The sequence below is a fragment of the Echeneis naucrates genome, chromosome 21 (assembly GCF_900963305.1).
Source record: "Echeneis naucrates chromosome 21, fEcheNa1.1, whole genome shotgun sequence".
NCBI lineage: Eukaryota > Metazoa > Chordata > Actinopteri > Carangiformes > Echeneidae > Echeneis > Echeneis naucrates.
In genome coordinates, this window is record NC_042531.1 from 11,752,744 (window position 1) to 11,776,402 (window position 23,659).

General features: G+C 39.1%; 1 protein-coding gene across 1 annotated transcript; it reads right to left on the reverse strand.

Moving 5' to 3' along the window:
• Window positions 1-1,581: 1,581 nt before the first annotated feature.
• Window positions 1,582-21,018, reverse strand: kcnj3a (potassium inwardly rectifying channel subfamily J member 3a). The gene is given in 4 exon segments (XM_029530059.1): window positions 1,582-3,191; window positions 3,194-3,328; window positions 18,381-18,597; window positions 19,604-21,018. Coding segments are annotated over 4 exon segments (1,488 nt in total). The 5' UTR covers window positions 20,282-21,018; the 3' UTR covers window positions 1,582-2,733.
• Between the last annotated feature and the right edge of the window lie 2,641 nt (window positions 21,019-23,659).

Sequence of the window (23,659 nt, forward strand, 5' to 3'; positions counted from 1 at the left end):
ATAACCCTTCTCCTGCCACCTACTATAATCCTCCCACATCTTCCAAAAACACTGAAGTCAACTATTTTAGCATTGAAAGGCTATTTCTGTGAATTGGCATTAATGGCTCTTCCCTAAGAGACTTTACTCCTCCTGAAACAAAAAATAACAAAGATCTCCTGAGTGAAAAAGGGGAATTGTCTCCGAGTAAACGCTGTCATAATGTGGCATTAAAGGATTTGGGCCCAATCTCCTGGGAGTCAGAGGATAATGCCATCAGCAGTTTCTATATTCTGATCCATCCCATGTTTATTGGAGAGATTCATAATGAACCCCACTGCCCACAACACCTACAGTCATGGCATCAGCTTTATCGCCACAAGTCTTTTAAGAGATCTTCTGAAGCACAGTTATTATTTACACAGCGTATTTGACAGCAACAGAGGTTGCACTGTGAAATATGAACAGCAGCAGAGATTACACAGGGTATGATCAAAACACTGAAAGCGCCAAAAGAAAACACTTCCTGCAGTGACACTAGCTCTGTGCTGAAGTGGGATCCTTTATCTGGCACAGTTTTGGTCCAGATTTAGAAACAGATCACATCAATTTGCGGCCCTGCATGTGTTGTCAATAAGGCAAGATAAACGTACAAAAATAGCACAAGCAGTCCGCTGTGAGCGTTGTATCTTTTGTGTCTGCAGACTGTACCGCCGACTCTAAAAAGATACAATCGTCTGCATCTTTGCTCCGGGGTCTTTTGACAGGGTTTTGGTCCAGTTATCTCTGAGAGCACATGTTCCGTGTCTGTCGGCCTTCAAATTTGGAGCGATCACCACAGCACGTGGTATTTACTGTGGGTTTCTGTCCCTGCCTTTTAAATGCATACATTAGGGAATAGATTGTCAGTTATGTGGAGGCAGTGCTGCTCCAAGAGAGGAATTTGCACATTTTAGCATAAAAGGAATAGTTAGACATTTTATTCACTTTCTTGCAGAGTTAGAGAATACCTATGCCATTCTCATCTTTGTATGGGAAATATACAGTATTTAGCTAGAGCAAGCTCCCAGTTTCTTTCCAAAAAGGTCCAATTTGCCAACCAGCAGCTCCAAGTCTTACTGTTTAGCACATTATCGCTCTAAAGTTTATCAAACTGACACATCAGCCAGGCTCTGTATTGCTGCTGGCTCTTGCTTCATTCTTAACGTTTAGCTGTCAGAGTGGTATCAATTGTTTTTCCTTAATCTTAGCAAAGAAAACAGGGAAGGGTTATTTCCCACAGTGTCACTATTCCTTTCAGACTCTATCCACAGTGATTTGAATATCCTTAGCTTTGGGTGGTGATGAGACTTATACGGAGGCTGATGCAGGCACACGGCACAGCTCTTCGCAGTGAGGTAAGAGTGTTGTCGGTCTTCCATCATTTTGGCCACCCCCTGTAATTTGTTGATTTGAACTAGAAAAGCATGCATTACATCCGGTCAAAGTAGCAAGATCCTAAACAGTTATGCCAGATCTTTATTCCTGAAGAAATTGGGTATCATACAATGTCTTTGACGCATTTAGAGAAACCAGATTTTATGGCATGGATTCAGTAAACAGAATGGATATAGGGCTGCGGTAGACCCTGTGGCTATATAAAGATTATAGTCATTATAATATTATTGCTTTCATCACAGAGGAGAGAGAATATGGGCCCTTAAGACAAAGGTTATGATTTCCTCACAGACCCAACTCTAATTCTAACCAGTAACACCTAAGTTGAAATTCTAATGGAGTGTCTCTTATGAGCACACAAGCCTACAGCGGATTAAACTGATTCTGTAATGAAACAAAGTGATTGCACAGTACTGAACTACTGCCCTAAGCAGTGAATTTAAGACAAAATGCCCATAAATGCCTTCTAATATCATAGGGTATTATATAATGATTTATTTGTGCTTATCAAGTACAAGTATTGACTCTTTCAACTTAAGTGTTACTTTAATAAGCAAGTGAAACTGTGTAGCTTTGTGCCCAGCTCAGATAGGTCATATGATGCAGATAAGGCATTTTTCAATGTAAAACGCCCATCTAGCAACATATTCAGTATTTGTTCAACTAATAAATTCATAAAATCGCACATGGTAAAATAGTCTATATATGAAATACCAAAAATACAGTTGTGAACGAACATGGAAATGGAAACAAGGTAATATAGTTAAGGCTAAACATCTTTGTCTATTACCTTTGTATAGCTAAGTCAATAAGAGGAGCATGCAATCAACATAACATTGCCACAATTTTACATTAAACAACAAAAGCAATCAACTCAAAACAAATGTATGTGCCTTTCGCCACCACAAATTAGAACCAATGAAATGTAAGATTTCCACGTTGTAAATCATATGGCTTTGTGCAAATTTTCACTGTCAGTAAATTCACTAATGAAATTGTTTTTGTAAAATAAGATATCAATAAATGTCATGCCAGAAATTACTGAGATTTTGTTCTACATGCGCTGTTTCTTACATGCCAGATTGTGCTAATTGTACATCATCCTAAAAAAAGTTAGAGATCTCTCATAGCATGTACACTTACATCCAGGAACAAATGTGCTCATTTCCATCACCCTACTTTATATAAGGTATTTGTGCACATATTCTACATTTCTTTTAATATAAGAATATTGTCCATTAATAAATTAGGAGTAGTACAAGGACTTCAGTTAGGGAAATAAAGGTGGATGGCATTAGTTAAAATATGTAGCCTGCTTTATGTAAAGCGATCTGAATTCATCTTTCTGAGTTTGGGCGGCAGGTGTCCGTCCATCCTGCCCCCTCCTCCCCCAGCCAGTCGCTGCAGCTTAGGAGGCAAGTCCGCCACTGACTTACTGATGGGCTCTGTGCTGATCTTGGAGGCCTTACCACCCTGCTTATCATCAGAGACACCGGGAACAGAGCTGATTCGCTGCAGCTTCATGGGCAGGTCTCCAAAGCTGTAAGTCATCTCTGAGGTGGTGGAGCTCATCCTCAGTAACTTCTTGGGTAGGCCATCCCGCCCTGTGATCTTTTGGAGCTTGGTGGGCAGTTTGGTGGTGCTATCATTGTCCTCCAGCGTCTCCAGGCAGTCCAGGGAGCTGTTCTTCTCCCCACTGTTGCACAGGGATGGAGCCATGAGGGGCGAGGAGAGGAGCAGAGCCTCCTCCTGCTCTTTCACGCTGTACGGAGGGTGGGCACTTCAAAAGTGGCATGGAACTGAGAGTAGTCCACCTTAAAGAAACCTTCCTCCAAGGAGATAACTGGGAAGAAGCGGTGTCCCCACAGAACCTCATCCTCAGTGTAAGACGTCCTCGCTTGACAGGTCATCCCTGTCAAGGAAGGGAAAAGAAAAAACACTTTGAAAAATTACTTTGGCTTCATTGTGTTGCAGCCTCTGAAACATTTCACGACTAGTTTTAAACAACAGAAACATGATTTAATTACATGCTTGGCGCTGTTCCATTGGATTTAACAATATGTGATTCATAAGGATACTTTGCACTGCTTCATTGAGTCTGTATTCACTGCATTACTGAGCTAGCTGCCAAATAAAAAGCTTAATTTCCATTTTCCAAACACGGTAAGGAATTTCCAGCATAAGCAGGATAGTAATTATAGGTTAGATTATTATAAGTCTAACTGAGTTTACTTTATTTGTTGTTTTCCATGTTTGTTACTCAACAGAAATGAATGTAGGAGCCATCAGAGCACCAGGCAATCTGATTCCAATGTCAATTTTCATAGTGTTTGTTTGCTTTGTTAACTTGAGGTACATAACAAGGCTGACACACTTGTATACATGTGTATATACATTTTTTACACATGTATCAAATAAAAGGAAGAGCAAGCTTGTGAAGAATGTGTGTTTTAGTTAGAAAAAATAAATAAAAACAAACACATAATCCCTTATATTACTTAACTGTTCAGTTTCCACCATAAAATGGGCTAGCAGCTACAGATGATAAAGGATTAAGTTTATCAAATTTCTGGAGAGGCAACTCAGACAGAGAGGGGATACAGGCAAAGACTTCAGGAGGTCTATCTCACCAAAATCAATTTTTATGTTAGGAGAGTTCATTGCCAATAAAAAAAAAAAAAAAAAAAAAAAGAGTCATTTATAGTTCAAAACAGAAAAGTATCAGTTTCATTGTTCAGTTTGAGAAAACATTCCAATGGAATAGAAATCCAATTTAGCGCGTTTTGTATTTGTGGGTGTGTTTCACCCTGCAAATCTGGCACCAGATAGCAGATTATGATACACTTGGAATAAATTTCCTCTCATGGGGGATCCTGAATTAAATACCTGCTTAAAAACTCCCCTTGTGTCCTGACAAGCAAATTAAGGCAGTTAGCAAAATTACTACGTTTGAATCAATGATCACTATTTTTTTTTCCTGCAAAGCTAGAGGATGCTCATTTGTGTTTACTCATTAAATTATTCAGCAGCTGGCTGTGCATTATGCCACACTAAACCGCTCCTAGGAAATCCCTATCCCCCCCTAACCCAGGTAACATGTTGCTGAAAAATTACTTTCATTTCTTAGAGAAAGTAAGCAAAAATAAATAAATAAATAAATCTATAATTAGATTTGCATGTGAGACAAATCACTAAATGTCAGCCCAAAAAGCTTTCCTTTTAGCATCAAGGAATGGCTAGGGGTTCTCATGTTTAGGTTTGTTTAAATCCATTTAGAAATCAAGCGCTGCAGCAGGTTATTATCAAGTTTTAATTACCAGCTTAATATTGTTCTGACAGCGACAGTCGGGTCCAAAGTATTCATTCACAGTGAGACACCGCTGCTGATTATGAGGATGTCAAAAACTAGAGACATCTGTGATTCTGCCTGATTCCCAAGGTCATAAAATAATTCACTGATAACAGCTCTGAACACAATTGCAGATGTGCAAGAGACTGAACATCGAGTGCGTTTGGGGTATTCAAAGCATTAATTCTGCACCATTGCTTCAGAGGCCTGGAGCCGTTGGGCACATGGAAGTGTGCAGCGCAGAAGTGAATAAAGTGGTCAAAACTAATGAGAATTTTGGCCAGAGCGACAGAGTTAAGTGTGAATGGAAATCTTATTGCCTGGTGAGCCTGTTAACTGCCTCCAGCCAGAGCAATCACCATTTGATCACCAACAGGCTGGTGGATACGGATTCTCTGCTTTGGTTTCATAACAGTCACTTAAACACGACCATAAGCTGTACCTGCCTTCTTGAATAGTTGGCTACGGTATGTTTTATGATGCTAACTAGACATCCATGCTGTGTGTATACCAGATCAAAACATCAATAACAACTTTACTGTTGCATGGTTTTACAAGTGAGCTGCAAATGTGCCTGAGGTAAAGGGTTGCTACAGTAATATACAAGACCCAAATAGCTTCATCTTACATCTATTAATAATGCTCTATTGTTCATGCAGATGGTGTAGGAGTTACTGTAGACCTCTGTCTCCGGAAACCATGAACCCTTCAGGCTGTGGGCTGAATCCCTGTTCTACCTATTCCCCCTGCTCTGGAGCTGCTCACCGTCCCCAAAAGAAATCTCTCTGGAGAATGGGCTAATCACTTATTCCTTCCTGCTAAATCCAGACTTAATTATTATTGTTAATATACATTTAATGCCTATATATTATTCAAGGATTGGTGCTTGAGCTACTGCATACTGTAGTTACCCACATAGTTGTATCACATACGCTCAATTGTGCTGCTAAAGCCCAGCTGTTGTGCAACACCCACATTCATATGGCACACAGTATAACAGACACAGCAATGATCTTGAACTGTGTTCGTTAAAATTTCAGTGATGCCACAACAAAGTTATTTTTTTTGTGGTGATATGTCCAATGTCCATTGGTGCAAACGGCCAAAAATAGCACTGATAAAAGAAAAAGAAAAAAAACAACAAACAAAAAAAAACAAGCAGATTTAGAGATGTTCTGCCATTGCTGTGTATTATTATTAAAATAGGAATCCAGTCAAATGAGAATACTCATATCTGAGTGTATTTTGTATCACTGGTAAAGCCTTATGTAACTCTAAAATACATGCCTGCTCCAGGACCCAGCGTTTCTATGGAAACAAAACTGTAGGAATGTTCGCATGCAAGAGCCATAAACCTTTTCACTGCTGAGTTTGGGCAAAAGTAACAGTGACAACACAAACAGAAGATAGACAAAGCAAAATAGTTTAAATTGATTTTTTTTTTTTTAATATAGGACTGGGTCAAATCATTCATCATTGTGCTTTCTTTAAATGGATAAACATATATTTTAGGACTTCTTATTGACAAAGGCTGGCACCCATATTATAAATGCCATCTGTAATAAAGCACAGAGCAGCTCTTTTCCTCTGTCAGCTATTGTTAGAGTATATTGCAGCTTTGTATCTGTCACCTGGGAATCGCACGAACTCTATGTCAAACATGCAGACAATAGAATAACTCTGTCCCTGTTTGTGCTGCTGTTTGGGAACATGCAGCTGTATGGCATCACAGCAGTGAGAAAGAAACACCTCTGCTGAGGGGGATGGGGGGGCTGTCGCAATCAGCTGGAGGTGTTTGCAAAAATCAGTTAATGTGTGGCAGAAAGTGCGAGAACACAAGCTCACTATTTTAGCTTACAGCTAGATGCTATATCCCTTGACAGAAGATATGCGCATGGAGGTTTTGCCTTTACCTGATGAAAACATACACTGTGAGGTGTGACAAAGACTGCAGAACTTTGATAACACTGTATGGATCTGTGATGTTTCAACCACAAAGATGCCCAAAGAATGGTAAGACAGCATCTGCAATCTAGTACGACAGCCAACAAATACAGAAGTACACGCCGCCTGAGATGCAGAAGACAGCAGCATTCAAAGACCCAAGAAAAACAGACTGTTTTCTTCTTATTTTTTTAGATTATTTAAGCTTTTGGGCAAAGCATCTCTGATTTTAATCTAACATAGGCTGTGTTGGCATTCAACTGAGGCAAAAATGTTCTACCCAATATGGAGACAATTTCTGAGCTCATGTGAAGGATGTGGGTTTTAAGCTTGTCCCCAAAATCCACAAAAGAATCCTATAACAATATATACATGTTTAAAAGTAGATGAATAAGAGCATTAGAGCAGCAGAAAGGTACTGGCACATTTTATCAATTACTTTAACAGACAATGTTTACATGTTTTTAGAAAGATTCTGTTTACTCAGCTTCTGAAATATTTAGATTTGCTACAACTCGATTCAATTTGAACAACATTACTCAGACTCTGTTAAATATTTTATACTACACAAAATAACTGGCTGGCAGAGAAAGGAACCAAGATCATCAGAATAAAAGTAAACCTCAACCCAAGCAGATCTATTCCTTCCTTAACACATGAATAATTTGTAAAACTCAGTTAAAGAATCATTAGCCCTGTTGGGGAGAGAGGGGGACAGAGAAACCAAGAGGGGAAAAGGGAGAAGGAGATAAGGAGATAATTCCTCATTCAGCCTATTAGGAAGAAATTTGTAAGTCTTTGGTTCCATTACACTTCTCATTCATCTTTGGCTGCTTATCCATTTCCGGGTCGTCGGGGTGCAGACACCAATCCCAGCTCACATTGGGGCAAGGGCGGGGTTCACCCAGTCACCAGCCCATCCCATTACACTTCTAATTACAGTAAATGGTTATCTCATCCCATTTAACCTTTTACAGTAAAATGCTAATGTAAGCTTTAGAAAAAACACAATTTTAAAATCAAGAAAAAAAAAAACAAACAAAACAAACAAAAACAATATTTAAGTCTGTAAATATCCTTTACAAATACCTGTACAGTGTGACACTGCTAGCTAACTAACACATTGGTGGAACTAAGAACAAAGTGCAGCATTCGAAAGCTTAAAAGCCAAATGTCTAAAAGTGAATAGTTCAACTTGCCAGGGTGCTGTGAAATACAACTTTGAATACATGCTAATGTGACTGCTGGTGATATAATTAGCCAGCTGTTTGCTAATATGTTCAACATATCAAATTTATGAGGGAATAGTTAATGATGTCTTTACAGCTTGTTCCTTTGCCCCCAAAAATTTATTATTACTGCTTCATGTGATGCTACTGTTGTGCCAAATTGTTGCCATCTTTTAAAAATATATTCTTGCCACTTTTTGGGGGATTTTAATGTTTCGGTTCAGTTGAAACATTAGGGCTTATATAAAATTTTCTGTATTACCCCCCCCCCCCAAAAAAAATAAAATAAATAATAATAATAATAATAATAATAATAATAATAAAAATAAAATAAAATAAATGCACCAAATGACAAAAAAAAGTGTAAATGAAACAAAATTTAAAAGTAAATCTGATTTAACACAACTCTTCCATTAGAGCTCCATTCTGTGCGCTATAAGACAATATCTACAGTATACAGGCTGAGGGATATGTCATGTTTTTTGACTGGCCAATGTGCAGTATATCTTAATCCTGCAAAAGTGTGAAATCCTCTGTTAAGTCCTTCATTTCTGAAGCTCACCAGACAGTTTACTGCTCTCATATGCAATATCTACAGCATGCGACAGCCGGAGCAGCATTAAATTAATCCTCTGCTGAATCCACAAATTCAAGAAAGATGTTAAAAAAATGCATATCATTAAAGGTAAATTTCAGAGAAAAGAACAGTGAAAATCAGAGAGAGGGAAAAAAAAACCAACATAATTTACTGGCTCAATGCGTGTTTGTGCAGCTTAATCAGATTTTTCTGCCACTTCAGAAACAACCATGTTTTCAAGTTAAAATCTTCAGAAATGAGCCAAATGGAATTTTGAAAACTGATGAAGAAACTATATCAAATTGAGCCGGGAAGATAACAGGTGCTCCATCTGTACTGTACCCTATATCCAATATTTCACACACTATGGACTGGCAGAGAGGCAAAACTGCAGGAAGTCGTGTCAAAAGTAAACTTAAGAGATTTAGATGCCCTAAAACCATCTCAGCTTGAGATTCTAAATAAATGCACTTTTCCTTGATAACACAGAGCTGGCTGCCTCACTGGTCTCGCAAAGTGAAGCAGCCAAAGAGAGAGCAGAGTGACAGTGAAGATAAAATGGGTTCTTCGGTGGCTAGAATAGAAAAGCACTGTAAACTTGAAGGCAGTCTGCCAGTGTTTCTTGATACCAGCTGAAAAAACCAAGTGGTATTCACAGACCCAGTCGTCTAGAAGAAGATATCTAGGTTATAGAAGCTGGAGGATCATTTCCGTTTGCCAACAGGTTCTGTCATATTGTCAGCTGCAGAGCTGCAATCGACACACGGAGGACAGAGTAAAGTCAAGGGGCCGACCTGAGAGCAGAGATCTATTTATTGTAGCTCTGTCAAATCATCTAAGCAGAGTCTCAATTTAGATTTTTGAATAAAATAAATCACTGCTATTATATGATTCAACATCCCACAGGCACCAAGCAAATGACACTCAAAATTGACAGCTATGCGAAAATGAAGGTTTATTCAAATGACTTTGCTAGATGAACTCTTCACAATGTGAGTCCCTGAAAAAGGATGGTGGGCGTCAAAGAGTTCTTTGCAACCCCCTATTTAGTGACAAGCACAAATAACCTCACAATCTCTCTCTTTCTCTTTCTCCTTCCCCTCTCTCATACTCGCTCTGAGTCTGTCTGACTTTCCCTTTCACTCAGTCACTCAAATGGTCACACACACTCACACTCACACACGAACTCACTCACCAGTGCAATGCTGTCGGCAAAGTCCCCTGACAGTCTATCACGGCTGTGGAAACAGCTCAAGTGTTATGTATGAGAAAAATGCTCGCAAAAAACAAGTATGAGAATCTGGCTGTTGCGCACACACACACACACACACACAGACACACACACACAGAGCACCATCACACAACACAGTCCAAGACCCAGCCTTTTATCTGAGTGCTTACCATTGTCTGAAGATTCACTGTGGCCACAACATGCTTTTACTGTGCTGCCGGGATGTGGGGAACAGCGACTAATTTAACAGTTATCCCGTTTTTCATTTTGTAAAAGAGTGAGCAAAAACCCCTCTTCGTCTTCTTTTGTTAAAACATTTTCAACTAGTGCAGAATAAGGTGACGGAAAACTAAGAGGAGGCAAATATAAGGCTGCTGAACTGTGTGATCCAAGCTTACTGAGGAGAGGAAAGTTCATTTCACAGGCAACTGACATCTTATTATTTTCAATAAAATGTTATGAAGGACAGAACAAACTACACTAATAATAGAATAAAAAATTTCATTTCAATACGGATACTGCTGTGGCTACAAGTCCTGTCTGATTATCTGTTTCTATGGTGACCACCATCAAGTGGTGGAAAAATCCAGAAGCATTCAGTGACCTGTTTTTTACAGTTTGACTTTTCAAAAGAGAGAAATAAGTCCTTTCCCTCAGTTAAATACTGTTTTGGTGTGTGATCCATTAGTGAAGGTGGCGTAGTTGTTTGCAGCTCTGAGGTTTTTTTTCCAACCATTCAGCAGCAGTGGCCGAGCAACAAAAACAAGGAGGAAGCTGGTGGAGGTGAAAGGCAGAGGAAGTGCGCTGCTGTGGGGGAGGGGAGAGCCTAGATGCTGAGGCAATTGCATGAGTGTGGAGGCTGCTGGAAAGGGAAGGAAGGGAAGGGAATAGGAGCAGGGGCTGCCAACCATCTCCATACAAGGTGGGGTGTCAGGCAGTGTAGAGAAACATATGGCTGTAGGCCATTAACACAGCCAGGAGAGTGCACATTACCAAGTGAAGGCAATGCTGAATACTGCTGTAAAGGGAGCCAGTTAAGCAAAACAGCAATCAATGGATTTCCTTAAGGCAAAACAACCACTATTGGTCAAACAGGAAAAATCACACTGAGAATATGCTGGGACCAGCTGGAGCTGCAAATGATTTTCTCTTCAATATATAGAGTGAAAAAATTATTAAAACAATTTTCTCTTGACGAAACAAACTAGATGAGTGAAATCATATCGATTCCAGCTATTAAATATACTTAAATCATGAAGAACAGGGAGAGGAGTTACAACTGAAGGGCTGGATTGGATGATAGAAAACAACTGCATCACTGTTCAGACTCAATCTCAATAGTTGTTTCACATTTGAGCTGGCGAGCGAATTATTCCAGTCTAAAACTGATAAAAATAGAAGGAGACATCCCAGATGAAGGCCTTGCTTGAAGGCGGGCTCTAAGAACAACATGTTCATGTGGCTTTGTGTTTAGGCTGCAGAATTGATTCACCTGCACTTCAGGGATGGTCACTGTTCTGCCAATCAATGCTGCCACTGAAAATGCTGCAAGTGCACCACAACTAGGGTTGCCAACCTCCTGAAAAAGAAATAAATAAATAAATGAAAGGGACACCTAGTAGGCAGGGTCAGCCAAGCCGATGTCATGTTTTACAGACTATTTTCGATTCTCATGGAAATACAGGACAAAGTGCATCCCTCCTAAGCTCAATACGGGACGTGTATTTTTGTTTACAAATATGGGAGATTCAGTTTTTCAAAGGATGGTTGGCTAGCCATAACCACAACCCTCCTCACAACTATAACCTCAAACAATCTTGATTATGGCCACATAGCAGTTTGTGTCATCTTCCATCTAGACAGAGGTTAATGTTGATGTCTCCAGTTTGTGTGGTTAACTGCAAAAAAAAAAAAAAAAAAAAAAAAAAAACCCAAAAAGGGTCATCCTCAGAATAGCACAGCGACACATCTTCTGAGACCTGCTCAGTTTTTTCTAACACTTTGTAGCATGACAAGGAGACTAAGGCATTAAATGCATCTCAGCTTGCTTTAGTCACACAACAAGTTCATCCAAGGTCTGCCACCACACCTCGTCTACCAGTGATTTATTGCCATCCAACAGGGACTTGACAAATCCCTAAAGACACAATTACTGTGCTCCCCCCCTGAGAGCCCAGCACAGTTCATCTAAAAAGGGATAATGAATCCAAGATGTCATAGCTGGTTTGCTGCAATGCCCATTATGTGAAGTCCATCCCCAGTGTAATTATTGTATGTACAGTAGACATAGGCAGGAAATCTCAGACACATTCCTGGAATACTCTTGTTTGTTTATGTAAAATTAGTATTCTTATTTCAGTGTTACTAGATCCAACACAAAGCTAAACCACACTGCCTTTGTGCATGGCACAATGAGTCATTGTACAGTAATTGCCAATATGCAGGGGGTGGTTAAAATATACTGAACACGCTTAATATAATTGAATCGAAACTTTTTAAATTCTGTTAATTTTTAAACAGGTATAGACTATACAGCAGTATACAGAGTAAATGATTTTTCATCAGCCCTCTGAAATGATTTAGGCATTAATGTTGCTTTTAATTTTATACACAGTCGAAGGATGTGCACAATTACTGGTAATAGCACACAAACTCTGCTGAGTAAAGATCACCAAGAAGATATATCGTGGACTCATTGTATTCAGATCCAGACAAAGTGTTACTGCACCTTGTCACGACATTGCAAACACTGCCCTCGTTGCTGTGCTGAAATATTCAAAGCATCTAGCTGGAAAAATGTATTGTTAATAAAGACAAGTGAACCTAAAGCATGAAATTCATTTTAACTGGAGAGCTGTAAGGTAACGTGGCTCATCACCTCAGCTGCACAGGTGGAGCTCAGCAGGGGCAGACACTTCTCTCCAGAGTTCTCACCCTGAGCACATTAGAGTTAATTGGAAACTCCTTCTCTCACCAGATATGCAGCATTAACTTCCCCACTGAACTCACTTTAACCCTTTGACCTGCCGGACTCTGGCAGGGAGCACAACACTGGGCACACAGGATTCGCTTTCAGTGTAATGCCTCAGAATGAATTATGATCAGTTTCTCCAGTGGACAGCACAGTCTGTCCCCATCAGGCTCTTATCACTTGTGACGGTGTTTACTGTTCTGAAGCTCCTGACAACAAGTGACCCCAGACCTCTGGGGCAACAGCCTCTTGCTCATACGATTGAAACTATTTGGGTTAAGTGCGTTATAAAGCTCTCCATTTTCATTTCAGTTACAGCTGCTGATGATAAAACATAGATCGGGCCATGACATTGGCTGCTCTGCTAATCAGCGGCAATAGATGTTTCCAATTAATTATGCTGGCTGGCTGTACTACTAGACAGAGTCTGCATCAAAGCAATTATTACTCCCAATTTAATTTTCTAACTATACGCTTTGTATGTATTTGTTGCACAACAATAACTTTGACACCATGATGATCCAGGGAGCATTATCGAACACAATTGTTTCTCAAGAAAAGTCAGGTAATTCCTTTTTTTGTTGTCTTAACATCTTATTAATATTGTCACTAAGCTATGTTCATTATTTCCATTCGGTGAATTTCTCAAACGGATCGAAACACACACTATTCCAAGAGCACTTTTAAATATTGAGGATATATGCATGCCAGTCATGATACACAGCTGTTGGGCAATACTGTGTGTGTGTGTGTTTATGTATATATATATATATATATATATATATATATATAAATAAAACACACACACACACACACACACACACACACACACACACACACAGCAGTTTATTGCATCTATTTGCATCCAATTCCTGTCTCTCCCTGACTCATTTTAAAATGAACAGATAGTTTGAATATTACATTTTTCTATTCTTTGATATTGAATCACAGGGAAGGAGTATTAAAACTAGGGAGACTGACATACATGTATGAAAACAATCAAAATCAACTTGTAGGAGTGTATTTTGAAAATGTTTGCCATCACTTGCCTCAGAATCAAATCAAGACATTTATTGTGAAGCAGCATTCATGTCAAACATACAATCGGTGGAAGGTACTTTACAAACATGGAGATTATTAGTTAGTTCATTAAGGACAGAGTGTTGTCCTTTCAGTTTAAGTTCTTGGTATCACCAAAAGAATCAAATGAGGTCTAACTAAAACTGAAATGCAGCAAATGTTGTGATCGCACTTCAATCTGGGAAGGAAAAAGGTTTATGCTGATGATACCATTTACCCTCCTGAATCACTGATTTTCATAGATGATGAATGAATTTTAAAACTAATTACAAAGTTTGTACAGATGTTAACACTGTGTTTTGCCACAATATTAGACCTAAAGCATTATAGAAAATTTCAGGGTTGGCTAATGTGACAGGCTTCTTTCTGTTCTGCAATGAAAATGAGTTCCCTATGAAATAAGTCATCAGCTTGTTTATCTTTGTTAGTTTTTATGCTTCCGATCTGGAAACTGCACAGTGTCAAATGCAGCATTCACAGTGGAGTATCACGGTGTGACTGCACTTTGTGCAAATTCAACACCGATGAATTTAGTTGCATTATGCTGATTAGTTTTGTGGCTGGAGGAACCTAAACGTCTGTTAGCAGCAGCTACAGTTTATTTTGGGTTCTCAGAAATCAGCTCCTATAATGAACAGATTGCCTCTGGCTTGGGATTTAAGCCTTTGCAGTGTTCAACAGCATTACTGGTGTTAACGGGACACTTATCTAAACTCCTGATGTATTTTAAGACTGCATGTAGTAGCTCTGAATCAGCTGATGAGTCAAAATCAGATCATCATCAGTTCTCTGATGGAACAACATAGGTTACCCTGCATGCCATTATTTTGCCATGATATTATTATATAATTTGTATATTATAAATATTTTTTTCACACATACATGATAAACACTGTGTTCGTAAGAATTAGAATAAAAAGCTATTGTACAGTAAATGAAAGGCCCTGAGAACATATTGTGGCTATTTTCATTTACACCGACAGAGTGGGTGGTTCTACACTAGAAATCACATGATGTCATGAAAACTGCACAGAGCAATTAGAATGGGGAATTTCACCAGCCTGCTTTGATGGCTGGGCTAATGTTTAAGGAGTGCTTGTATGCAGCTACAAAAAAATAATGGTCTTGGTTTGTAAAAAAAAAAAAAAAGTCTATAGTGACTACAGGCCTCATCATCTGTTTATTCCCAACTGACCAAAACCCACAGTGTTTCCCTAACTTAACCTAAATGCTTGACTATCTCACCACAGATGGGACTGAGGGTCTGAACCTCAGTCCCTGAGCTTTGCACGCTCACTATCCAAACTGTGCACTTTCCCACAATCCCTCTAGCTTCATTTCTCTTTAGATAGGACTCATGACATGACACAACATAACGTAACACAATCCAGCAAAGCACAGCACAACTTAATACAAACCATGATGAATAACATTAAACAATGCATAACAACATAACATCGGAAATAGAGCTATCCATTATTTCTCTCAAAAAAGGAGGTGGTCAGGCTGGATGTCTTTTTTATTAATTTTTTTTCCATTTTTACTGTTTTTGGTTTGATTTAATATTTTATTAATATTTGAATTAATATTTTCCAAACCATAACCAAAGCGCTTCAGCTGCCTAAAGATTTCAGATTTTGACTGCTAAGACCACAATCTTTCCCTGACATTAACCAAATGCTTTTGTGGAATAAAGGTTAAGGACACGCTGTGCAGCTAAGCATCAGTGTTACTGAACACAAGTTTAACAAGGTTTTATCTGGCTTTAGTTTCAAGAGGAGAACAAATATGAAATACAATGTTTTTTGCAGATATATTCACCATCAAATCTGGTGAGTTGTGGACCCTTAGTTGTATCCATTATATACGATACAATATTAAACAGTTTCTTGGGGATTGGGTAGCTTCAAAATGTATATAACCTAAACCTAATAATTCACAAGAACAATATTGAGATATCTAAGCCATTTGTCCAGCAGACCCCAATGCATTACAACTCAATAGATGTTGCTGCAATGCAGAATTAATAAACCTGTTGTCATCAGGAAAATATAATGCTTGCGTCATTTCACCTTCAGCACACTAAAAGCATGGGAATATTTGGATTACACAAATTATTTGTGGGAAGTTGCAGGGGAGGCACACAGTCAGTACTGATGGGTTTTTAGTGATGAGGTGCTCACATGCTTAGAGCCTTATACATACATGCTTGGCCTGTAGCCACAGACATGACATTCACTGTAAAACTACGTGTTGGGAGAGTATTGCAGTTTGTCTTGTTTATAATCATTGTCATTGTGTCAGACATCATCCCTGTTTGCGCTGTTATCTCATCCAAAACTTGGAGCCCCTCTTCCCCCCACACAGCATGCCTGTTTATTTCAGGGCAAGCAGTCAGACAGCATGTACAGTACATTAATTGCAACATGATGTGAAGCTGATTCATCGTCAGCAGTGCATCTTTCTGCAGTTTTTTTTTTTTTTAAATCAACTCAGTACCACAAAGCCACAACTGGCATTCCTCCAGAAGGAAATATGCTGCTACATGACATCCTATACTTCTCAGTTAGAAGAGGCATCGTACCAAGACACTAATCAAAAACATTTTCAATCCCCTATTCAAAAAGAATGAGGGCTAACTCATTGCTTTTTTATACTATGGACAGGTAGTAAGGGTGACAGCAAAATGGAAAAATCCTGAGATCCCAAAATGCCCCCATTCTTACTTTTGTGTAAAGAGAACTGTAAAGAGTCCAAAATATTTTTTGTGATGTATGGGAACAAAAGGTTACTATGTCAAAAAGAGTATATTGTTGTGTCTGTCTAGTTAGAAGACCAAAGAACCAGGGATTGTGAAGCTTTTATCTGCAGTGTAGAGAATCTTAACTCATGTTCCAGACAGTGGTTTTTCCACATGTAACAAAAAGACAAGCTCTGTAGAGTTGGGCAGCTTCTTCGCTAGTAAACAGTGAGCCTCATAAATATTTCATCTTATTCTTTCTCTGCTGTATCACCTGTTTTGGCAAGCACTTGATGGTACAGTAAAACCTCTGTAGGCTTTTCATATTTCAGGGGAGATTCTCTCAAGTACCAGGTGAAGGTGTCAGCACAACAATTTCATTTCATGTTCAGCATTGCATGTTTGCCCCTTTTATTGCTGAAATTGTGTTATGATTCCTATACCATAGGAATAAAAAAACCTAAGTTTGGGTGCAGTGCTGCAATTCTGAGTACTCAAGGAGGGGTTGCCATGGAAACAGAGTTACATTGGCCAGAAATGAAAGCATCTGAGGATTTAGACTTTCACTGTACATCAAATTTTAACAATAGATTTCTTTCTTCATCAGTATTTGCACCAACTTAACATAACCACAGTGGCTCCTACATGAAGAAACTTATGTGAACCAGAAATCTGAGCATAACAGTCCTCAAGAATTAAGTCAAATTCCTTTAACTAAGACTGACTGTGACTGTAATAAATGAGGACAATGTGATGTCTGATGACACATGCTATTGTAATGGCACCTATCAATATCTGCCAATATATCCGTGATAATTCAATCTCATCACTTCACTGAATATATTCATAATTCAACAAAGCAATCGTAGGCAGCATCAGGCAAGTTCAGGCTAATTAAGTGCATATTGCAATTACTTTTGTCTTCTCATGAAGACTCATATGTTCGATGCGTTTTGGCTGCAAAGAGACTTAAATGAAATTGCAAAAATATGATGATCAAAACTATCCGTCAAGGTCTGAATGGCTCTGCTAATTGCCGTCTGCAGTGTCAGCCTGTGAGTCTCCCTGTCACACCTCCAAATGCTGTTTTCGCTGAACCTCCACATTACAACGGCTCCCCTGTTCACTCTGTAACCCCCCATCCCGCACACACATATATACACACTGCTGTATAAGCTGTGTCAAATAAATGGTTGAATTCAAAATGACCACAGTGGAGAATTTTACTCAGGGGGTTACAGCTTGTGGAAATGGAATTCCCTAAATCCTAAAGGACCTTAAAAAGCAAATTACTATGCCCGCTAAAAAATAGCAGTAATAGCAGAAAAAAAGAGCACAAAGACGAGAAAAAGAATTTATCTCAAATAAAAAAAGAAAATGTATTGGACTGAACGCTGACCAGGTGGACTTTGAAAGCACCTCTGGTTAGCATGGCTTCACTTTTCTAAACCCAGAAAGCATTTTAATGGATAGATTAAAATGTTCTTTCACTAAATATCTGCCAAAAAAAAAAAAAAAAAAAATCAATACTGATGATTTATAGAGAGTTACCACTGTTATTATTAGTCACTACGAGTTTGCCACAGAAATGAAAATCAATGAAATGCAATCAAGAGGTCAATAGTGAGTCCATTTGGATGCCAGCTATTAACACCTATGACAGCCCATTATTAGCCATGAGATTTGTTGCAGAAATGGATGATAAGACACCTCACAGACAAAACAACATCTTCAGCTACCGTACTTGTAGCCTGCAGCCACAGCATGCAGTGAAACTGGTTACAGGCTCTTTTAGTTTGTTACCAGAGCAGGCCTATTAAAATGCACATATGTGGGTACTCACCTGTCGTCTCTACTATTCCTTCTAGTATGACCACAATTTCAAATTGCTCTGTTTGCATGGACCTCTGAGAGAGGTCGTAGAAGGGGCTTTTGGTGTCAATCACATGGCATATCGTGAGTGGTGAGACGAGAAAGAGCTGGTCTGCCCCAGTGCTGAAGCCCACATCCAACTCCAACTGATCCAGTGGAAGAAACTCGCCTTCAGGCGTCTGGCGAGACTACAGAAGCGTACAAAAACAGACAGATGATTGGTTGGGGAGAGGAAGGGGTAAGAAGGACTCATCTACAGCTTTTTAAAGGCCTTGATTTAAGCTTCAGCACATTTCATGTGCAGTCAGAGCAATCAATTATTAATCTAGCAGAAAAATAACTATCATTTCCCCACATTATGTCTACAGAGGCAACCACACAGGAAGAATACCCATCTCAAGATGTGACTCAATGATGTATCACTGACTGTCTTAAAAAGTGTCCTGTTTCAAAAAACATATTCAAATCAGTTTGCTAAATTTTCTTGTTACTGGGTTTGTCTGGTTTTAACTCACCTGCTGTGTCAGGATATTGAAACTAGAAAAAAGGTACAAAGCACATTTGTCCATGTGTCAGTTGTAACAATTTGCTTTGTTGGGTTTGGTTTCAGTATGTCTATGTTCCAACTGACTGAGTTTATACTTACCTTAAACTTTACATAAGTCTACATTTTATCTCCTACACTATCATGTACATTACCATGACTGTCAGATTTGTGCTTTCATAGTAGAGCATTATTAAATAAATTAACAATTTAGTACAGACTTTAGTGAAGCCAGGCGTTGGATAGCAGGAAAATAAATAGATGTCCTCCTTATGGGGACAGCAGCACATGTACACAAAGTTCTGCTGCCCCTTTGGGATTAAACACTGGAAACAATTTCAACTATATAAATATAGACAAATTGTTTTAGCAATTCCTGAAAAGAGACTTTTAAATGTGGAAGTTCAAATGTAGCAAAAAAAATGTCAAACAGCTGCTTGATTATTTTCTGTGCCCATGATTAATATTTGGAAATGAAAATGTAATTGTATCTCTCAGTGCCTCAGAGCTTTGTGCACAGCTCAGAGTAGGCAGAAATGTCAGTGTGTTGGCCTTTGTGTTTCCTTACAAAATGATGTTGTGGGCCATAAGAAACCACCGGGCTCAAGGAAAAAATAGGATACATCCCGACTAAAAGTAGCCCCACTTACTTTTAGCAATTTGCAGCGGATCTGTGCAGAGACCATATGGCTGTTACGCAGGTTGCCCACCCTGAACATGAGAGTTAGTTTCCCATCTCGCATAGAAATTGCTGCATGTTCACTGAACATCAAGGTCTCAGCCCTTTTCTTGGGCTGAGACATCTTGATAAACATGCACCCGATCAAAAAGGCATCGACAATCGATCCGAGGATCGACTGGAAAAGAAAGAGAATGATCCCCTCGGGGCATTTGTCTGTGATATATCTGTAGCCATATCCTATGGTGGCCTCGGTCTCTATGAAGAAGAGAAAGGCTGACGGAAAGTTATAGACATTGGCCACGCATGGAGTGTACTTGTCATTGTGAGCTTTGTTGAGGTCTCCTCTGATATACGCGATGAACCACCACATAGAGGCCATGAAGAGCCAAGCGACTGTGTAGGTGAGGATGAAAATAAATAGATTCCAGCGCCATTTCAAATCTACTAGTGTCGTGAATAAGTCTGAGAGGTATCTGCTGGTTTCACCACCCAGGTTCCCATGCTGGACGTTACATCGCCCGTTCTTGTCCACGAACCGCTGCCTCTTCTTCTTTTTCTCTTGAGGAGGCTGATTGAATCCGGACCCGCTAGATGAGGTGGTCACTACCTGATAATCGTCCCCAAATTTCTTTCGAAGTGCAGACATACTACGATGACAGCAGCGAAAGAAATAACAAAGGATTCAATGAATTGGAAAAAAAAAAAAAAAAAAAGTCTGGCTTGTAGTTGCTGCAGTCGTTAATGCCCGTGCGCAATGTCTCCTGTTTGGAAAGAAGGTGAGAAAAGTGCGCTGTCTTCGCCCTCGTTAGTCTTGCATCGTCCTCTTTCCCCACACACTTGTGCTACTGCGCTCTACAGCCATGAAATATCAACACTGTACGTGTAGTCCACAAACCCCGAAGATAGACGCCATATGAAGCCTTTGAGGCGACGCACAGGATAAGATATCCAAACGCGCCAGTCGCAGTCCAGGTTTTACAGGTTTATCAGTTGCTACGTCGTGGATTACTCATCGCCCGTGAAGGTTGGGGCTGTTATCGACCTGTTCAAAAGTGCACTCACAGAGTAAGTTTTCATGCGAAAGTTCAAAATCCCTCAGTGCGCCATTAAACACCAATATCTCTGCGTAATTAATCACGGTAAGCGGTTTCCAGGGGGAAACGTCTCGGTGCGCACTTGCGGCTTTGTTGGAGATGAGTGGCTTTCCAGTCCTTCCTTTGTGATCTGCACACATAAGAGATGAATTGCATCCGAGCATATGACTGTAAAAAATGACGAGCTGGAGGAAGACTATCACCGAGCCACTGTCGTCATGTTCGGCTGCGCGCATCGACGCTGATTGCCTGGCTCTTCTCGGACACCTTCCTTCCTCTCTTAGAGAAATGTCGACTGGGTTGTCACGGTATCATGGCAGAAATCCACCAAATGCCCTTTTGGCAGCTCAGATTCTTCTTTCCCTTCGCTTTCCCTGCGCGGTTCCTGCCCACTTCCACGTTTCCAGTGATGCACTCACTGTTCCCTAGTGGTACTACAAAGACAGACAATTTGGAGGAGGAGGGAAGAGGATTCGCCTGATTTGACAGGCTTTTTTTTCCAAGTGATCAAATACACGAGACTGCAGCCAAGAAACTATGATGACTATGTGCGCCACATGTTAGTCTCATACAATAATAGCATAATTGATTTTTGTATTGCCAAAATGTTAAATATATATTAAAAACAAACAGAAGGGATTTTATTTTGTTATCTCTGTGTTGCACACAGTGCCATGAAGAATAGATTCATGATGCTGAATAAATAAATCGTTATGGTTCACCCAATGTTCTTCACATCTTATCTGCTGTTTGAGTAAAAGTACCCCCATTTGCAGTGGACATTTACAAATGCTTCCTGTTTTCTGGTTGTTCTTTGGATTCACCTCTGCTGATATGCATTCATAACCCCACTGCCATGAGCAGCCGCACCAGCTTTATCATGTAAACGTTATATATGTTGGAGATCTTAAAAGGGGAAACAAGTTCTGCATGGATGAGATCTCAGGGGGAAAAATAGCTGCAACCAGGATGCACAACTCAGAATTCACTTATCATATCATGGCCACAGAGGAATACACCCACGCCATAGTTACCCCAGCTTGTATGGTATCTCTCACATGAAGCAGGATGAGCAACATATCACCATCCCTCTTACTCACTCTCTCTCCCCTCTTTCAATCATAATTGTGATGTTGCTAATTATACAAAATCAGTGGGTTCAGGCAGTATTCCTCCCAGCTAAAAGCACAATTATCACTTAATCAAGGAATCGCTGATGGCTGCAGCTTTGAAACTTAAGAAAGAAGACAGTTGTCACTGCAGCATTGATGCTTCAGCTACACAGTAGTTTGGGCATCAAATCAATTTGATGATTTTAACCACACAAAAGCAAAAAAAAAAAAAAAAAAAAAAAAAAAAAATCAGTGGAGACCTAAATGAAGAGCTGTTCAATTGACTCTTGAATAAAGCTCAATACTCATGAGAGACACATATACAAATATACAGTAAAAATCTGGCTGGCTGATATATATGTTTATTTTTTTCTTTTTTCTATCTAAGTTTGCTGTGAACAACATGCTGTCAAATCAGTCTGATTCCAGTTGAAACTACCTTATCCTGAAGCTCCTTATGGTTTACCACATGATATCTGCTGTCCAGTCTGATCCCAGCATGCCTTACTGTACAAACATAGCTTCTACCAGCAGCACTAAGGGCTGGCATAACTGTTTCCAAAATGAGCAATTACTTAGTGGCACAGTGCAACATTGATGTTACCCCAACTGTTGTCTGCAAAGCTCTGCAATTCATTTCTCTTGAGGGAAATGGACAGGAAAGGATTTCTCCCATCAGTCAGCAGGTCATAATTACCAGATGAACATTGGCAACACCCTCTGCTGGATTCAGTGCTTTTATATTGAGCACTTGGAGACATGGGTCATCCTCCATGCATTCTGGTCCTCATTAGATATAGCAGAATAAAAATAAGCCCATTACTTTGGACCAACCATCAGCCAACCAGCCAGCAACATGAGAAAAACTTTTTTTTTAGTATATGTGATGCTGAAGTAACACAAGATAACCATTTTTTAATTGCTCTGTTTCACCAATTTACTCATTGAAACTTTTTTTGTCCATAACTCCCGTTGTCTGTGCTGCAAGTACATTGAGAACAGAGTGAGCTCCTTCTAGTCCAGCATCCTTGGCCAGTAACTTGGCACTGTAAAAATTAACTACTAATAAACAACAGAAAGTGAAAAAAAAGTATACTAATTTAAAATTAAAAACTAAAACTTTTAGGTATTGGTATTTTGTACGAGTCAGCTAATCTGTGAAAACTAGATTGGCTTGGTTTGATCATGTATGTTTGAAAGTGGCAAAAAATTCTAATTCAAACCTTGTTGGATACTAGTTGGTGCAGAGACATAACTTTTCTCTTTGTAACCAGTGATTAAAAAAAAAAAAATGCCACGAATACATACGATATTCTATCATATGAAATGACTTACCTGTTCTGGCTTTGGAAGACATGAATGTCATCATATTGGAGCCCAGCAGTCACGGTAAGAAGCTGATTGAGAAATAATCAATATCAAGATATAAACTGCATTACACGCTAAGGCCAGAAAATCTGAATTTACATAAAAAAAATAATACTAACAATAACAACAATAATAATAATAATAATAAATAAATTCTGGAAACTGGTTAACCTAAAAAAGTGAATTCTACTTAAAAGCTTCAAGGGCTACAATTGCTGCTTTAAGTTCAATACACCAAACACAAAGTTGATTTAATTTAAAATAATGTGCACTATCAAATACTCTACTTAGTAGTTTTAGTATTAAAAAAATTTGTTAATTTTTTAAAAACAGGAACATATAATTTAAATAGTAAAAAAAAACAAAGACAAAGACAAAATACATTATTTTCCAGTTTTATATCCATTTAGTTAAATAAAAAATGCAACATCAGCTTCAAGTAATGTGTCT